Raw genomic sequence first — 19,344 nt, forward strand, 5'->3', positions numbered from 1 at the left:
CAAATCTTTTATCAGTTTTTAGAAGTGTTTGACCATTATATATTTCTTCAAATTGTTTTTCAGCCCTTTTCTGTGCCTCTACTTCTGGAACTCCCATGATATGTATGATGGTGTCCCACAGGCACCTCAGGTTGTATTCATTTTTCTTTTGTTGTTGTTGTTGTTTTTGAGACAGGGTCTCACTCTGTCACCTAGGCTGGAGTATAGTGACGTGAACATGGCTCACTGCAGCCTCAACCTCCTGTACTCAAGCGATCCTCCCACCTCAGCCTCTTGTATAGCTGGGACTATAGATGCATGCCACCATGCCTGGCTATTGTATTTTGGGTAGAGACAGGTTCTCACTATGTTGCCCAGGCTGGTCTCGAACTCCTGGGCTCAAGCGATCCTCCCACCTCAGCCTCCCAGAGTGCTGGGATTACAGGCATGAGCGACTGTGCCCAGCCCATTTTTCTTCATTCTTCTTTCTTTCTGCTCCTCAACTGGATTTTATTTACCTTATCTTTGAGTTTGTTGATTTTTTTTTCCTTCTGCCTGCTCAAGCATGCCATTGAACTCCCTCTTATGAACAAGTAATTTCAGCTTGTATTAGTTTGCCAGGGCTACGGTAACAAAATACTACAGGCTGGGTAGCTTAAACAATGGAAATGTATTTTCTCACAGTTCTGGAAGTGGGCAGTCTGTGATCAAGATGTTAGCAGGTTTGGGTTCTTCTGTGGCCTTCTTCCTCAGCTTGCAGACGGCCTCCTTCTCATTGGGCCCATACAGAGTCTTTTCTTTGTGCTTGTGCATACCTAGTGTCTCTGTGTGTGTCCAAATCTCACCTTATAGGGACACCCATCATACTGTGTTAGGGCACATCTAAATGGCCTCATTTAGGTTAATCACCTCCTAAAGGTTCTACTTGTAAATATAGCCAGACTCTGTGGTACAGGGCATTACAGCTTCAGTGTGTGAACTGAGGGGCAGCAGGGGAAATGCATTTCAGCCCGTAATGCATCGTTGCACTTTTCAGCTCCAGCTTTTTCCATTTGGTTTCTTTTTATAATTTTTTTTTTTTTGAGATGGAGCATCACTCTGTCGCCCAGGCTGAAGTGCAGTGGTGCCATCTCAGCTCACTGCAACCTCCCGCCTCCTGGGCTCAAGCGATTCTCATGCCTCAGCCTCCTGGGTAGCTGGGACTACAGGCTCGTGCCACCATGCCCGGCCAATTTTTTTTTTTTTTTTGAGACGAAGTTTCGCTCTTGTTGCCCAGGCTGGAGTGCAGTGGAGCAATCTTGGCTCACTGCAACCTCCACCTCCCAGGTTCAAGCAATTCTCTTGCCTCAGTCTCCCAAGTAGCTGGTATTACAGGCGCCCACCACCACGCCCAGCTTATTTTTGTATTTTTAGTAGAGATGGGGTTTCACCATGTTGAAGACTGTTTTGGAACTCCTGACCTCAGGTGATCCACCCATCTCGGCCTCCCAAAGTTCTGGGATTACAGGCATGAGCCACCATGCCCGGCCCATGCGCAGCCAAGTTTTATATTTTCTGTAGAGATGGAGTTTCACTATGTTGGCCAGGCTGGTCTCGAACTCCTGACCTCAAGTGATCCGCCCACCTTGACCTTCCAAAGTGCTGAGATTACAGGCGTGAGCCACCACTCCTGGCCCCCCCTGCCTTTTTGTTTTTTGTTTTTTGTTTTTTTTTAGACGGAATCTCACTTCGTTTCCCAGGCTGGAGTGCGGTGGCACGTTCTCAGCTCACTGCAAGCTCCACCTCCTGGGTTCACGCCATTCTCCCACCTCAGCCTCCCCAGTAGCTGGGACTACAGGCGCCCGCCACCATGCCTGGCTAATTTTTTGTATTTTTTAGTAGAGACAGGGTTTCACCGTGTTAGCCAGGAGGGTCTTGATCTCCTGACCTCGTGATCCTCACACCTCGGCTTACCAAAGTGCTGGGATTACAGGCGTGAGCCACCGCGCCCAGCCTCCTGGCCCCTTTTTATAGTTTCTGTCTCCTTATTGACATCGTTCTCCTGATTTTCTTTATTCATCATTTTCTTTTGTTCTTTGAGCATATTTAAAACAGTGGATTTAACCTCTGAGACTTGTGATTCTAGTGTTCGTGTTTCCGCAGGGACAGTTTCTAATTCTTTTTCCTGTGAATGTACTGTATATTCCTTTTTCTTTGTATGCTTTTACTTTCTTGTTGAGAACTGGACATTTGGAGTATGATATTGTGGTAACTCTGGAAATCAGATTCTCCGCCTCCTCAGGGATTGCTTTTGTGACTTGGTGAGGTTAGTTTTCTGTTTGCACAATGACTTTTCCTGTTTTGTAAAGTCTGTATTCCTTGTTGCATGTAGTTGCTCAAGTTTTTTTTTCTCTTATACATGCAGCCAGCCTGTGACCAGGTAGATTTCCTTAAATGTCTGGATCTGTGTGTGTGCGTGTATAGATGTAGGTGTAGGTGTTTTAAATCTTGTGGTAGGTGCCACCAGGGAAACCACTGCAGCCTGAGGGGGCCAAAACAAAGCTGAGCGGGTTTGCCAGACTGGCCAAAATGCACAACCACACATTTTTGGAGGACAAGGTCCTTCCTCCACCCCCCTCCTCTTGTATGAGCCAGCTGCGGTGGGAACACAGGCCACCTTCCTGCAGGCTGTGTGTGGCAGGGCTGCGGAATGGGGATTTATGCACACTGATCTCTTCTGAGCTTCAGCAGCCTCCCTTCATCCAGCACTCTCTTAGTTGCTGTGAGTGTCTGATCTGCTTCCAGAGTCCTGAAATCATGATTTTGATCATTTTTTCAGCTTCCTGACTGTATTGGTGGAGGAACCAACCCATGGAGCTTCTGACTCCACCATTTTCCATAACCTCCCTTGTGGCATTTATTTTTTTAGAACTGATTTTAAATGTATTATTCTCAGTCATTTAGAATTCCACCACACAGGCTGGGCGAGGTGGCTCACACCTGTAATTCCAGCACTTTGGGAGGCTGAGGTAGGCAGATTACCTGAGGTCGGGAGTTGGAGATCAGCCTGACCAACATGGAGAAACCCCGTCTCTACTAAAAAAAAAAAAAACCACAAAATTAGCCGGGAGTGGTGGCGCATGCCTGTAATCCCAGCTACTTGGGAGGCTGAGTCAGGAGAATCGCTTGAACCTGGGAGGCGGATCGTGCCATTGCACTCCAGCCTGGGCAACAAGAGCAAAACTCCATCTCAGAACAAACAAAAAAAAAGAATTCCGCAACAGATACTTGAACTTTATGAAGAAACATAGGTTATTTGACAAACAGTGTTAGAAAAATAGGCTAGCCATTTTGGAGGAAAAAGGGCTGGGTCCCAACCTTACTCTTCATGCCAAAATAAACTCCCATGTATTAAAGGTTTTATTTATTTATTTATTTATTTTATTTATTTTGAGACGGAGTCTCGCTCTGTCGCCCAGGCTAGAGCCCAGGCTAGAGTGCAGTGGCGTGATCTCGGCTCACTGTAAGCTCTGCCTCCCAGGTTCTGGCCATTCTCCTGCCTCAGCCTCCTGAGTAGCTGGGACTACAGGCGTCCGCCACCACGCCCGGCTATTTTTTTGTAGTTTTAGTAGAGACAGGGTTTCACCGTGTTAGCCAGGATGGTCTCGATCTCCTGACCTCACGATCCGCCTGCCTGGGCCTCCCAAAGTGCTGGGATTACAGGTGTAAGCCACTATGCCCGGCCTTCATTTTTATTTTCAAAAATAATTTTGGGCCAGATGCAATGGCTTACACCTGTAATCCCAGCACTTTGGGAGGCCGAGGCAGGAGGATTGCTTGAGCCCAGGAGTTTCAGACCAGCCTGGGCAACACAGTGAGACCCCACCTCTAAAAAAAAAAAAATTAATAATAATAATAATTTTGGAGGTGTGAATGCCCTCCTATATCTGACACAAACCCTGGAGCAAAGAGTAAAAGCAGAGTACTTATTTTATGTAAATTTCATCTTAGCAAAAAAATCTATAGAATCAGCTAACTGAAAAAAAAAAATCGCAACATAGGATAAAGTTAACTTCCTGAATTTACAAAAAGCCCCACAGATCAATAAGATTAATTGCCCAATTTATTTGAAGCAAGGATGTGACTGATTTATAAGAACAAACCACAAATGACCAGTAAACTAAGTACAGAGTGCCAGCCGCATTCATAATTAAGGAAATGCAAATCAGAACAGGAATGAATCATGTTACTTAGGAGATAGGCAGACTTTATTTTTCTTGTTAAATGATATCCAGTCTTGGTAAGAGTGTGCTAAGTAGACACCGTCATTGATTGTTGGTGAGGGTGTGACTTGGTGCAGGCTTTCTGGCAAGTAGTTTGGTAATATGTATCAGAAAAATTTTTTAAAACATTAGCCAGGCATGTTGGCATGCCTATAGTCCCAGCTACTTGAGAGGCTGAGGCAGAAGGATTGCTTGATGACCCAAGAGTTCAAGGCTGTGTCAAATGCACAGCCCTTTAACCCAGCAATTCCACCGGTGGAAATTAAGCTATAAATATTTCCAAAGGTATGCAAGATAGTTATGCAAAAATATCTATTATAGCATTGCTTGTGATTTTAAAACCCCTGCCAACTGAAATTCTGTAAGAGGAGAACTGCTTAAATTACGATACATCCATATAATGGAAAGCTATGTGGCCATTAAACAGAATGAGTTAGCTCTTTTTGTGCTAATGTGGGAAGATCTCCAAGATATATTAAGTGACAAAAGCTAAGTGTAGAATAAAATGTAGGTAATGAACGCAGTTGAGTAGGGATTTTTAAAGGATGTATATGATTTATTCTGATATATGCACAGAGAAGTTTCTAGAAATATAAACAGGAATTTAATGGTGATTTCCTTTGGGGGAGACTAGGAATAAATGATGGAGAGATTTTTTTTTTTACACCTTTCTATAAATTTTTTTTACATGTGCATGTGTTATCCCACACCCCCTTTTTCAAATAGCTAAAAGCAAAATTCTACAGTGGTGAGATCTAGCAGAGAATCTGTTCACCCAGATGTAGTTTCCAGAATTTACATACTTTTAGTCTACTCATTTATATAGTCAACTTTTCTTTTTGAAATTACGAATACCTAAATCATTTATTTCATGATCTATTTTTGTTTTAAATTACTATGAAATATTTTAAGATGTATAAAACGATAAATTAATACTTCACTCTAAAAACACAGTCTTTTAAAATTATTAGTGCCTGATCTGCCATTTTTGGCATCTTAGAGGAGGCCGAGTGATGTGATAAGAAAAATCACATGACTTTAGAGTCATCCAGACCTGGATTCACATCTCAACTTAATAAAAACTAGCTTTTAACCTTGGGAAAGTTACTTAAAATAGCTGAACTTCAGACGATCAAGCCCTACATTTGCAGAGTAATTATAAAGATTAAGTGAAAAAAAGGTATCAGTCCCTAACATATCATAATTACTCAAGAAACCTTCACTTCTTCTCTTGTCATCTCTCCCTATCCCTCGAAGATGACTTTCAGCCTTTGGGTTATCTGGCTCTTTTATATCATACTTAGAAAACTTGGGGCTGGGCACGGTGGCTCACGCCTGTCATTCCAGCACTTTGGGAGGCCAGGCGGGCAGATCGCTTGAGTTCAGGAATTCGAGACCAGCCTGGACAACGTGGCAAAACCCTGTCTCTGCAAAAAATACAAAAATTAGCTGGATGTGGTGGTGCATGCCTGAAGTCCCAGCTACTCAGGAGGCTGAGATGGGAGGATCACCTGAGCCTGGGAGTTTGAGACTGCAGTGAGCTGTGATCACACCACTGTACTCCAGCCTGGGTGACAAGAGTGAGACTCTGTCTCAAAAAAACAAAAGAACACTTGGTAATTTAGCAATGTTTGGATATAGTATCAGAGCAAGGTGACATATAGCAGTGATAAATCGTTTGGGTGGGTTTTTTTTTTTGCTTTAATTACAGAATTTGGGGGAATTACAGAGTATGGGCAGGATCTCTAGCACAGCTCATCTTGTGTGCCATTGTTAGGAATTGTTTCTAATGCTTGACTTACCCTACAGAATATATTTACAGTAGCAACACAGGCAATGCCTTATTCTTCGTTGTAACTGTCTTCTGATCGACTCTGTTCAGTAGCAGGGACTTACTATCCTCTTTGGTCTATAACTCTTTAGACAGTTTGGAGATCACCAGATAAGAAGCATACCTCACCTTGCAGTTTCATTCAGTTTCATATCCTCAGAAGCTCTTAAAGGGCTAAAATTCTGGCAGCAGCTGGAGAAATCTGCATTGCTCAGGGCCTGAGTGACTGTGCCCCTTTAGTGCTGAAAGACCAAAGGTGCAGTTGTCCTGTCCTCACTGCTCAAGCCCCTAGGCCCCTCACTCCCTGACTGTACTCTAGTCTAATGGTCTCCTTTCAGTTCCTTGCAATTGCCAAATGCATTCCTGCCTCAGAGCCTTTGCATATGCTTTTCCTTGTTCCCACCATTCTGTTCTCCCACCCTCACCACAACCTGTCAAATATCAGTTAAATCTGAAGCTTAAAAGTTCTATCATTTTGAGCTGGGCATAGTGGTGCATACCCATAGACCCAGCTACACAAGAGGCTGAGGTGAGAGGATCACCTGAGCCCAGGAGTTCGAGACTACAGTAGCTATGATGGTGCCACTACACTCCAGCCTGGGTAAAAGAGTGAGACCTCATCTCTTTAAAAAAAAATTCTGCCAGGAGCGGTGGTTCATGCCTATAATCCCAACACTTTAGGAGGCTGAGGCAGTTGGATCACTTGAAGCCAGGAATTCAAGACAAACCTGGGCAAAAAGTGAGACCCCTGTCTCTACAAAAAAAAAAAAAAAATTAATTTTTTAAAAAAACTAGCTGGGCAGCTGGCGCGGTGGCTCACACCTGTAATCCCAGCACTTTGGGCGGCTGAGGTGGGCAGATCATGAGGTCAGGAGTTCAAGACCAGCCTGGCCAACATAGTGAAACCCCATCTCTACTAAAAATACAAAAAAAAAAAAAAAGTTAACCAGGTGTAGTGGCGGGCACCTGTAATCCCAGCTTACTTGGGAGGCTGAGGCAGGAGAATCACTCGAACCGGAAGATGGAGGTGGCAGTGAGCCGAGATCACGCCATTGCACTCCAGGCTGGGCAACAAGAGCAAAACTTTATCTCAAAAAAAAAAAAACTAGCTGGTCATGGTGGCATGTACATATAGTCCCAGCTACTCAGGAGGCTGAGGCAGGATGATAACTTGATTACCCGAGAGTTTAAGACTGCAGTGAACTATGATTGTGCCACTGCACTCCAGCCTGGGCAACAGAGCAAGACCCCATCTCATTTTTTGAAAATTATATTATTTGAATGGGTATCTTGTTTGTTTTAACTGTAAATATTTACAGTACTTGGTTTTACTTAGGAGATTTGTATAGCTTACAAATCTTGTCACTATGGATTCAGTTCTTTTACCCACAGACACAGAGCCAAAATCAGGAGTTCCACAAGGAGCGGTGGTGAGTCGTGCCTTTGGCAAACTCGCACCTGCAAGCTTTGCTCTAGGGATTGACTCCCCCACCCAGTGGGGCCCATAGACTAGAGGACTTTGTGGAACTTTGGAACTTGTCTTAACGATGGAGGAGGGGATAAAATAAGTTTATCTTTGGGCTGGAATTTGTATTAATTTTTCTTTCTCTTGTAGCACCGAACAAGATTTGTGATGAAATGGAGCCTGGAACAAACTCTTTTCGGGTAGAATTTCCTGATTTTTCCAGCACCATTCTACAGAAACTGAACCAGCAGCGCCAGCAAGGACAATTATGTGATGTCTCCATTGTTGTCCAAGGCCACATTTTCCGGGCACACAAAGCCGTTCTTGCTGCCAGTTCACCCTACTTTTGTGACCAGGTACTCCTGAAAAACAGCAGGAGAATTGTTTTGCCTGATGTGATGAACCCAAGAGTGTTTGAGAACATTCTCCTATCTAGTTATACAGGACGTCTAGTAATGCCCGCCCCAGAAATTGTTAGTTACTTGACAGCGGCAAGCTTCCTCCAGATGTGGCATGTGGTAGACAAATGCACTGAAGTTTTAGAGGGAAACCCTACAGTCCTTTGTCAGAAGCTAAATCATGGCAGTGACCACCAGTCACCAAGCAGCAGTAGTTATAATGGCCTGGTAGAGAGCTTTGAGCTGGGCTCCGGGGGTCATACTGATTTTCCCAAAGCCCAAGAACTGAGGGATGGTGAAAATGAAGAGGAGAGCACCAAAGACGAGCTGTCATCCCAGCTCACTGAGCACGAATACCTGCCCAGCAACTCATCCACAGAGCATGACCGCCTGAGCACGGAAATGGCAAGCCAGGACGGGGAGGAGGGCGCCAGCGACAGCGCGGAGTTCCACTACACCCGGCCCATGTACAGCAAGCCCAGCATCATGGCTCACAAACGCTGGATCCACGTGAAGCCCGAGCGCTTAGAACAGGCTTGCGAGGGCATGGATGTGCACGCGACCTACGACGAGCACCAGGTCACAGAGTCCATCAACACCGTGCAGACAGAGCACACGGTCCAGCCTTCGGGAGTGGAGGAGGACTTCCACATCGGGGAGAAGAAAGTGGAAGCTGAGTTTGATGAACAGGCTGATGAAAGCAATTATGATGAGCAGGTGGATTTCTATGGCTCTTCCATGGAAGAGTTTTCCGGAGAGAGGTCAGATGGGAATCTAATTGGGCACAGACAGGAGGCTGCCCTCGCAGCAGGCTACAGTGAGAATATTGAAATGGTAACAGGGATTAAAGAAGAAGCTTCCCACTTAGGATTCTCAGCCACCGACAAGCTGTATCCTTGTCAGTGTGGGAAAAGTTTCACTCACAAGAGTCAGAGAGATCGGCACATGAGCATGCACCTCGGTCTTCGGCCTTACGGCTGTGGTGTCTGCGGTAAGAAATTCAAAATGAAGCACCATCTTGTGGGCCACATGAAAATTCACACGGGCATAAAGCCGTATGAGTGTAATATCTGTGCAAAGAGGTTTATGTGGAGGGACAGTTTCCACCGGCATGTGACTTCTTGTACCAAGTCCTACGAAGCTGCAAAGGCTGAGCAGAATACAACTGAGGCTAACTAAAAATAGGATCTGGCCCTTGAGTGGCATGCACAAAAATAAACTATGGTAATTAATGCAAATCTGGGCACAGATGATGCGTGCTACTTGCTATTATGAGAGAAGCTTAAAAAAAAAAGGAAGATATTTCTGAAAGACCAGCTCTAAGTAGGCCAATTAAAAAAATCTAATTCCTCAAATTTGTGTGTTTCAGTCCTGGCCTGGAATGGGTAATGGGGTGAGTTAACCCACCGCCCAGCTGGCAAGGGAAACCTTCTGACCGGTTGTGATTGAAACAGGTGGACAGAGACACCTGCACTTGGAACTGGACTCCACCCTCCAGTTCCGTTTCGGGTGGCAGCAGCTTTGGATCACTCATTTTTACAAGGTCATGCTGAAATTTTATTTTGCTCTTGCTATAGATACTTAGGTAATGTGGATTTGTTTTGGTAGCTATTTCACTGAAGGAAGTGTTACTTATATAAAAGCTACAAATAATGTGATTCCTAGGATGAGAAATTGGTTAACAGAGCTCTGTTGTCTGGTTTTATTCTTGCTAAAGGATATTTTAACTAAAACTATGGAGATGCTAAGAGAGTGACTTTCTAAATATGAAACAGATAACTTACGGTACAAGGCTGACATAGTGCCCTTGTCAGTTTCTGTAAGACACCACTACTGTCGCAAGGTGTTTCAGACGCTTGATAGGGCAGCGTTTTGTATTTTAGTTCTAACATTGAGTTTGGACAGTTGTATCGAATTGTAATTCTCTAGGGTGCCAGAGATTGGCATTTCTCATTGGTTTGCTTTCCCAAATCCTGTTTGGTTAATTGTAGCCTCTATGCAGTGGGGTCTGCTCTGTGGCTGGTAGACACCAAGCTGCTGTGACTGACCACGGTACCACGGGCCGCCGCAGCCCCTGCTCTGTCTTAGATTATGGTGCTTTACAAAGAGGGTGGTCCATGACCACACTTAGTGAGAAGGAGCCACAAGTTGTGGCTGAGAGTTCCCTGTGAACTTGAGTAGTTCATAGAGTGCTAAGGTGACACTCCACCAACCAAAGTGAGAGGGCAGATAGGCAGGATTCTATGAGTGGTTATACTTAAGGGGGAAAAAACTGCCCAAGAAGAATCTTGAAAATACACTCTTTCAAGGTGGGGGAGATACTCTTTAGAGGGTACACTGAGCTAATACTGCCAGTTCTTTATGAGCGCTGGAATGTGTTTGTAAAAGGAGTCCTAAGTTTAGCAAGGTAGTCTACAGAATCATGCTCCCACATTATAGATAAAGCTGCTTAAACTTACAAGTCCACAAAGCTACGCTGACCAGAAAAAAAATTAAAAAAAACAAGAAAAGCAACTATTCTGAGACCTTTTCTGCCCATCAGTTAGATGATTTAGGTTAAAAAGAAAGGCGTATTACACGTGCTTTTAAGCTGTGTAATATACCTGAGGTTATCACCAGGGTAGGACAGGGTGCTACTACTATGTCATCTTTTCCACAATCGTACTGGGTTATTTACTTCTAAATAGAAACTTTTTTTCCTTAAAATAGAAATAATTTTTCTTGGATTTGGGGTGAAATTTTATTTGAAAAGTTTGGCTTTGCTGTAATGTAATAGACATTGCTGGCAATGGCCTCTGATCTCAAGCTCCTAACACCAGGGTGTTTACTTGTTGAACATTTTCTGGAAAGAGGAAAGAAAATACTTATTTACCAGTTAACTCTTGTAAGCAAGATTACAAACAGGGATTTATTCACAACACTGTATCATTCTCGATATATAAAAAGCACTTTGTATTTAAAACTTTATTATAAATATATATATATATTGTTTTTTTTTAAACCTAGAAACTAGATATTACCTCTTGGTTGTTTGCCACATTAATAGCTTCTCTTAGTATTGAAACGTTACTGGTTAGCAGTCTTTTCTCTGTGTACCTGACACGCGTATACAGAGGGGACTGTACAGTCAAGCCTATTGTCTCCTTTTCTTTCACTCATGGTAGAGGCCAGTGGGTTTTAGGTATGATCCTAGCCATTATATTTGAGGAGAAATTGTTCTATTACTCCTACTAATTTCAGTACTAAGGTGGTGATGCCATTTTGTTCTGCCAAAAACTGATCACCCTCTCCCATGGTATTAGCAGAGCATTTTCTGCCTGTTTGGAAGGTTTGGTGTCCCGTTTCTCATTGAAGACTATTTACATGATCATTAGGACATTGCGGGAGAAGAGTCTGAGAGGTAAAAATACAGATACTCTGGGAGAGTCGTGGTCCTTCAGTTCTGCTGAAATCAGCATAGTGCCCTTGTCATGAGGAAGAGTTTCTGTTCAGCCAAGAGTGGTGGCACGCTTGGGTGGTAGTTTTGGAAGCAGTCAGTTGTGCTAGGACTTATTTAATATGTTGTGAAGAGAAGAGTGTCTTCTTGAAAGCCTTATGTGTCCATCAGCTACTAAATGTAGAACTTAAGTAAGTTGCTCACATCTGTTCTTTTAAGTTTTTTGTGGTATTTGAGGTTTTGGCAAAAATTGGGATTTTTTTTTATCAGGCAGCCAGAGCCTGTGAGGTGGTAGGGTGTCTGAAATGCTGGCCGTGTTCAGAGAGGCAGGAGAAGGGGATTGCTTTCATTTGAATATTAAAAGTGAATTTTTTGTAAACTCTGGTTTTTACCTTTTTTTCATCCCCACCTTGGGTTGAAGGAATAGTCTCTTCTCTTCACCTCAATATAGCTTTAGAAAATCTTTATCCTTCCTAATGAGTTTGGATAGTTGTGGGTAACATTGTTCAAACAATCTTTCAGGGATCACATCAATGGCCTACAACCAAGCTATTTGTCCCCTACTTTGAGTCTTAACTGTGGTTTTTCTTCAGTCCCCGTGGGAAAGGGCTTCAAGGCACCATCAGTGGTATTTAATATTCATACTTGGGGCCAGGCACGGTGGCTCACGCCTGTAATCCCAGCACTTTGGGAGGCCAAGATGGGTGGATCATCTGAGGTCCTGTTCATGACCGGCATGACCAACATAGTGAAACCCCATTTCTACTAAAAATACAAAAATTAGCTGGGCGTGGTGGTACACACCTGTAATCCCAGCTACTCAGGAGGCGGAGGCAGGAGAATCACTTGAACCTGGGAGGCGGAGGTTGCAGTGAGCCACGATTGCACCACCACACTCCAGCCTGCGCGACAGAGCGAGACTGTCTCAAAAAAAAAAAAATTAATACTTATACCACGCTTTTACCTTTAGATACACACATTACAGTAATCCACGTGGTGAAGTGCATGTCACCGTTAACTAAGGAAGGACTGCGGTAACTTACCCTGCAGGACTGTGGGTTGCCTGCAGGCACTCCAGGGCCCCAGCCTGTTGATTCCGACTTCTAGGTCTCATCTTCCTCTGGTCCCTTTTGGCCACTACTTTAAAAGCTTGCCCAAAAGGATCCCCTCCATTCTAGTGGGCATTTGCTGAACTAACCCGCCCCTAAGGCTGGCTTCTGACCACCAGGGAAAGCTGCTTAGCCTCCGGGGCTCCCTCCTTGAGAGGCTCACACACCCCCAAGCTGCTGTGGAAGTGAATTTGAGACGGAGCAGAAGCTGCAAAGCTGTGCTTTCCCTGGGGAAGGGGATGTGTTGCGGCCTCCTGGGTGGGCGTGGAGAGGGCGCCATCACAACGAGTCCAGGTTTTTGCTTTTGGAAGGTCTCTGATAATTTAGGGATGCTGGAAACCAGCACCGTGTTATCCCCAGTCCCTTCCGTGCCACCAGTTTTGTGATTTAGGTTGCTTTAGTGGGTGACTAACTTTTGTTCGTGAAACCAGGGTTTGTTTGGGGTTTTTTTCTTTGCTACTTACATATTTAAAGGTACAAGTTTCTTATTTCAAATCTCTACTGATAGTGCCCTATGGGGAAATGCTGGAACACATTTTGCAAATGTGACTTTTTTTTTTTTAATTTTTGCTTGAAGCCTGTGTTATGTTAGTTGCTGCTGCCTTCTTTCCTTTTATGAGGTTCCCAATGTTTCGTCCAGAAAAGTACTTTATTTATGCAAGTCAGGTGACTCTTAGGCCACAAAACCATTTGATGATAAACAGATTATCATTAGGTGCATATCTTATTGATATTTTGTGAAATGTTATGCCTATGTTGCAAAAGTTGAATAGTTTTGTCTTTATATATTGCTGTCTTCAGTGTACAGCATGATTTTACTTAATTGAATGTTAATGTTTAATATTTTCTTCTTATAGAAGAGATCATGCTCTTTTGTATGACATGTTTTAATAAATGTTATCTGTCAACTTTGTAAAAGTTTTGTTTTTCACTATGAGTAGATGACCACATCTTGTTTGACTCTGGGTTTTGTCACCTGAGAATACAGTTATATGGTGGTGTTTTCGTAAGTAAATGCCAAATAATCTGATCCAATGGGCAGTGAGTGACTGCCAGGCAGGCATTTATAGTAATATTTTAGACCCCCACTGGCCCCATCGGGTACTTGGGGTGTGCTAGAGGCTCTCTGTGTGCCCCTCTGGGTCCCCTTCCTGCTATGCACTTCTCTCCAGGAAGCTGGCCACTGTGGACCTGTCCTGGCTTCCGGTCAGGATCCAGAGACACTCTGGATGGAGCCTGGCAGAAGAGAAAACAGAGAAGTCAGGGAATTCATTCCCCTGGCTCCCTCCCGCCAGCTGTGGGTTGGCGGTGGCTGGGCTCCTCTGCCAAGGCCCACAAGTCCTGTCAGGCAACTTCTGGGGTTTAGTAGCCACACCCTCCCCTTGTCCCCTCAAGCCAGTCTCAGTCCTGACTCCCTGCTTTTGCCAGGCCTTGGGTACATCACTGTCCTCATTGGAGTCTCTTAAGCCTGCCCACACCCTTTGTAAATAGTCCCTTTATGAAACTCTTCTTGGTCACTCCATCTGAGTGTACCATCTGTCTCCTGCCAGGGCCCTGGCTGATAGCTTAGGTGTCCTCATTTTACCAGTGAGCCAACTGTGATTCAGAAAAGGTAAGTAAGGTACCAAAGGTCGTCCAGCACCCAGAGCGGAGCTGGGCTTCTCTGCATGGTCCACGGCTGGCACGCTGGGCGGTGGGTTTCTCCACTGCCCTCTCATGCCTCCACACACTTTAGTGGTCGTTGGGTCTTTGCTTCGTGTCACTTTGCCCTCTCCTAGCCCTACAACCATGCCCTCGAGAAGCAACAGCGGTGCTCCTTCAAAGGCTGCAAGCGCCGGGTATTTCCTAACAACAGCTCATTACCAGAGACACTGCTTGTTTTAGACCAAACTCAACCACCTTCCCACACAAACCTTCTGTTACCACTGTTTGTTGTGAGGTTCTTCCCCCTCCCCATTGCTGATTTTGAAGCCAACTACAGATTGCCTCAGCTAGCTTAACCATTCTCTGTATGGGGAAGAAGTCATCCAGAAAAAACACTTCTAGCCTTTATTTGAGGCAGGGCTTGTCCATCCTGACCAAGGACAAGTAGCTCAGCCCCTGCAGCATGGTGACCTCTCTGACCCCCACTTTCAGCCCTGCAGAGGACCCCACTGAGGCCCTGGTTAACCAGCCGTGCACACCTGGGAAGCTGGTGTCCCCACTGCACATGCCTTTCCTCGGGGTGGAGGCCGGTGGGGTTGAAGGAGAGCAGCGCTGCGGTTCTTGTGAGGAGAAAGAAGATGGAGTGGTTCCTTTGTGTTTGGGAACAGAAGGGGGTGGGATGTGAGGGGTGTCACCCACATGGAGCATTTAACACCTGTGCGGTTATTTTGATTCCGTCACACTCAGCTCAGGGACTGCTACTTCTCACCAAACCACTGAAGCATTCCTTGAGACAGTCCCCATCCCTGGGCATCTTGGAGGGTGCAGGGCTCTAGAATTTGCCCAGTCAGTGGACCAGTTAGCAGGTCATTGGAAATGAGGTAAGCTTGAACTTGCTGTAACAGTCTGTTATTCCGTAAATGATGTAAAATATGTTCTTTCTCAGTGCAGATAAGTGAAGGATAAGAACGCTGTACCCTTGGTTCCAACTCTTAGGTTCTTTTTAAGAAAATGTTCTACGTTTAAAGTTCAGTGAGTGAAGATGGGTGCGAATAACATTTTTTTCCTTTAACAAGGAAACAGAAAGTGAAGTAGTGGTGGGGAGAGGAGTCTTGGGGACTTTTTCTGAACTGGTTTGACTTGTTTGAATCAAAACCAAACAATTTGCTGGGTGCACTGGCTCACGCTTGTAATCCCAGCACTTTGGAAGGCTGAGGTGGGCAGATCACCTGAGGTCAGGAGTTCGAGACCAGCCTGGCCAACATGGTGAAACCCCGTCTCTACTAAAAATACAAAATTAGCCGAGTGTGGTGGCACATGCCTGTAATCCCAGCTACTCAGGAGGCTGAGGCAGGAGAATTGCTTCACCCAGGAGGTAGGGGTTGCAGTGAGCTGAGATTGCACCACTGCACTCCAGCCTGGGCGACAGATACTCCGTCTCAAAAGAAAAAAAAATTTTTGATTTTAAAATATTGTACCACTTTTAATTTCTTCCAAATAAGCCAAAGTTTAGCATTGCAAGTAGCTTGATGGAATTACAGGAAGAGTCACCATTGTCCTTTGAGGGACTTTGTGGGCTCTATAAAAAAAGATAATTCATAAGCAAGATTGTAGGTAAATACATATTATTTTTTAAAAATGTCTTTTTAGTTAGACTACAGTGATTATGAGATCTATTTTTTCCCCTCATTCCAAAATAAGAAACCAATACAAAAGCCATTAAATGTATTTATAACTTAATAAGATACTATATGACCCCCCAGAGTATTCCGGTCTGCTTAGTGCAACAGCTAACCTTTGTCAACGGAAGCTAAAGGCTTGCCTGTAGAACTGCCACCGTCTTGTTAATTTGGGGTTAGCAATGCTGTGATAAAATCTCACTTATTAGGATTCTCGGGAAAGATCCTCAACTGCACAGTGTTCCACTCAGGATAGAGGGATGCCAATGCTGTAAATGCTGCTAGAATTCCTTCAGGATCTGGCTTAGCTAGAAATTCTAGGCTTTAACATGACAGCGAAGTGACCTTCAGCCAAACTAGAAAGGACTCATTTTTGCTTCACATAGAGCGTGTCATATTGTGTGAAATCTCTTTTGTCATTCATAATATGAAGAATATAAGCGAATTTTTCTTGGAGAGAATTTTTTTTTTACTGCAGTTCTATATATTTATTGGACTCTGAACACCCACTCAACTCACTAAACGCCATGCCGACTTTAATAGATATAAGAAAAATTGGGATTATGGAGTAAAAATAACAGCTCTAAGTGAAGATCCACTACATGCTTAACATGTGTTAAGAACGTAACTTGGATTAACTCATTTATAACAACCATGAAGGAGAATTTCCTTCCAGGCCTCATGTAGTGGAAAAGGGTTACAGCCTCCTATTCTGTTGGTGAGATGTTTTTCTTCTTCAGGGAAACCCCTCTGTAAGGCCTTCCTCCTGGGCCAGCAGGGATGTCTATGTCTGGAGTGAGATGCAGACAGTTGTCCCTCTCAGGGCACCAAGGCCAGCTTCTGATGCTGGGAGCAAGGACCTAAGTAGGCCAGGCTGTCCTACTGATACCTGTAGGTGGCAGGTGACTCGCTGGATCCCCCTCAGGCTCTTGCTCTGGGCTCTCTGAGGAGAAATAGAGACTCCACCCCCAGACTGTGCTCTAGGCCTGGCACCAGCAGCTAACCCTACTTGAACCCTCAGGTTTAGGAAATACATGTAGAAATTAACCCCAGGAATACAAAGTCCAGTGGTTTTCAAACTAGTGGAAAAGCTTCATCAAGGCCTACTCCAAGGAATGGGCGGGTAAAAGGATCATTGACCCCTCCCCATCCGCTCCCGACCAGAGCAGTTTTAAAAAAGTTCACGTGCCACAGTGACCAAAGGGCTCACTCCTTGCTAGCATTTACATTTCCCCGGGGCCCACTGTGTTCTGCAGCGTTCTAAACGCTTTCCATGGATTAAGACTTCACCCGACACCAACCCTGCCAGGTAGGTGCCATTGCCGTCCCTATCTAACAGGAGAACACTAACTTTCACAGATGTAAGAAACCCAGGCAGCCGGTGCCCTGGGCCCCACTGAGCTAGCTACACGTGCCCTGTTGCTATCTTGTGACTGCCGGCCCAAGGGCCCAGAACGTCAGAGGAAACCCCACTCTGCCTGCTGGTGCCCTAGAGAGGGGTTCTAAAGGCCAAGGGCTTATCTGGGCCCCTGACCATTGCCCTAGTGTTTATCTCCAAGAGACTGTGGGTCTCAACACCAGCAGAACCTGCTTATCTCCACGTTGTTGGGCCCCAAGCTGGCCTGCCCTATTCCCATTTGCTCTGGGACAGCCACTCCCTCACAGCAGCCTCCACACCACATGTAGTCTTCTGCCCTTAACTGCTCCAAGGCCTCCTCCTAAGCAGATCTGATGCCATCATCTCCCATGTGAGGTCTGCCTGACAGGATCTCAGCTCCTCAGTTTGACCTCCAAGGCCCTTCCAGATCTGACACCAGCCCTCTTGTTGGTTCTGTTCTCTGCTCCCCACTTGGGACCTGGCTACTCCCCTAAGGCTTCTCTTGGCTCTTTCATGATGATTCTGCCTTGAATATTCCCTCCTCCTCTTTTCTATTCACTCCCCTCTGACTTTTCCCCTCCTGGGTGAGCTCCTTTCTATTGTTCTAGGCTCTGCAAAAATCATTGCCAAGACACCTTCCCTGAGCATCCCACCCAGCTGCTTAGCACTCAGTAATCCCATTTCAATTTTTTTTTTTTTTTTTGAGATGGAGAGTCTCCCTCTGTCCCCCAGGCTGGAGTGCAGTGGCATGATCTTGACTCACTGCTACCTCCACCACCTGCATTCCAGCGATTCTGCTACCTCAGCCTCCCGAGTAGCTGGGACTACAGACGCCTCCCACTACGCCTGGTTAATTTTTGTATTTTTAGTGGAGACAGGGTCTCACCATGTTGGCCAGGCTGGTCTTAGAAGTCCTGACCTCAAGTGATCCACCCACCTCGGCCTCCCAAAGTGCTGGGATTACAGGGGTGAACCAGCACTCCTGGCCCCATTTCATTTTGAACTTGGCTCTGCTGTGGCACTTGTCACTTGGTAATTTTGTATATACCATCCATCTTCACTCCCCTCCCCGCCACACACACCCACATGTCCCCTGCTAGACAGCAGGCTCCTCCGAAACAGGAACTATGACTTCATTGTCTGTCCGTTCCTGGCACAGTCCTGTTCCACACTCAATCAATACTGCTGATTTTTTTTTTTTTTTAATGAATGCAGATTCACTGTTGAGTCTTATCTACCAGTTACAGCCATGAACTTTTTGCTTCCAAGATCTTAGGAAGTACAGGCACACGACAGTGTTACGAAGTGCCCTCTTCCAACTGAATGTCACCTAAGTGTTGCCAAAATTGCCTGTTACCTGAGAATTCTGAGATAAGTATGGGTCTTCTTTTCTAAACCAAATGAAAGATTTTGTATCTCAGCAGACACTTAGCTGAAATACTGGACACTGGTTTATGTAAGTCAGGCAGAAGAAGGCAGTGGGATTGATCAGAAAAGGGTTTCTGGTAGAGTCAGCGTGTGTCAAGAGAATGACAGTTGGCAACTAGCTTTGGAGGTAGAACAAATGGAATTTACACATTCTCTATTACATATACCAGAACTATAGTTATAAAAAGTGACTAATTTTGTTGTTAATTTCTGCTGGGAAGCTCGTTCTAGAAGGGCATATTTTCAGTGAGGTTTTGGCACAATCTAAAGCAGATGGTTACATGTTATTTGGTGCTTCATCTAATACTGAAATTTGTGGCAATTGATTAAGGACCGAAAGTTGCTTTTGGACAACTTTCAAATTGTGATTTCACCAGTCTGAGCTTTAAGTAACAGTAGCACGTTGTAGTCAGGAAACACAGAATATGGGCTAGATAACTTAGGAGGTTATACGTAAGAAAAAACTGTTTCGTGTGAATCAGCTCTGAAGGGTATGGCGTGAGCCTGTTCAGACCACCCAAAGTTAGAAAGGGCAGGAGTGAAGTCTGTGACTCACACAGGGAGCTCTGCCAAGGAGGTGCCATGCAGTTCTGCTGGCAGGGGCTTCAGAAGCATCTTAGGACAACTGTTTCCAATCTTTTCAAGTACTGTAGAAGGATGGATATTTATTTATTTATTTATGAATGAAACAGAGTCTTACTCTGTCGCCCAGGCTGGAGTGCAGTGGCATGATCT

At 44.9% G+C, this 19,344-nt stretch overlaps 1 protein-coding gene across 3 annotated transcripts in view; it reads left to right on the forward strand.

Annotated features, from left to right (window-relative positions):
* ZBTB43 (zinc finger and BTB domain containing 43) overlaps positions 1-13,398 on the forward strand; it is a 32,898-nt gene extending 19,500 nt beyond the window's left edge. For all 3 annotated transcript variants that reach the window (XM_054501684.1, XM_054501685.2, XM_063649930.1), the window contains one exon: positions 7,688-13,398. In XM_054501684.1, the coding sequence (XP_054357659.1) occupies positions 7,711-9,114 (1,404 nt within the window). In that variant the 5' untranslated portion in view covers positions 7,688-7,710 and the 3' untranslated portion in view covers positions 9,115-13,398. The remainder of the gene's footprint in view (positions 1-7,687) is intronic.
* The last annotated feature ends 5,946 nt before the right edge of the window (positions 13,399-19,344 follow it).

This window comes from Pongo pygmaeus, chromosome 13 (genome assembly GCF_028885625.2).
Source record: "Pongo pygmaeus isolate AG05252 chromosome 13, NHGRI_mPonPyg2-v2.0_pri, whole genome shotgun sequence".
NCBI lineage: Eukaryota > Metazoa > Chordata > Mammalia > Primates > Hominidae > Pongo > Pongo pygmaeus.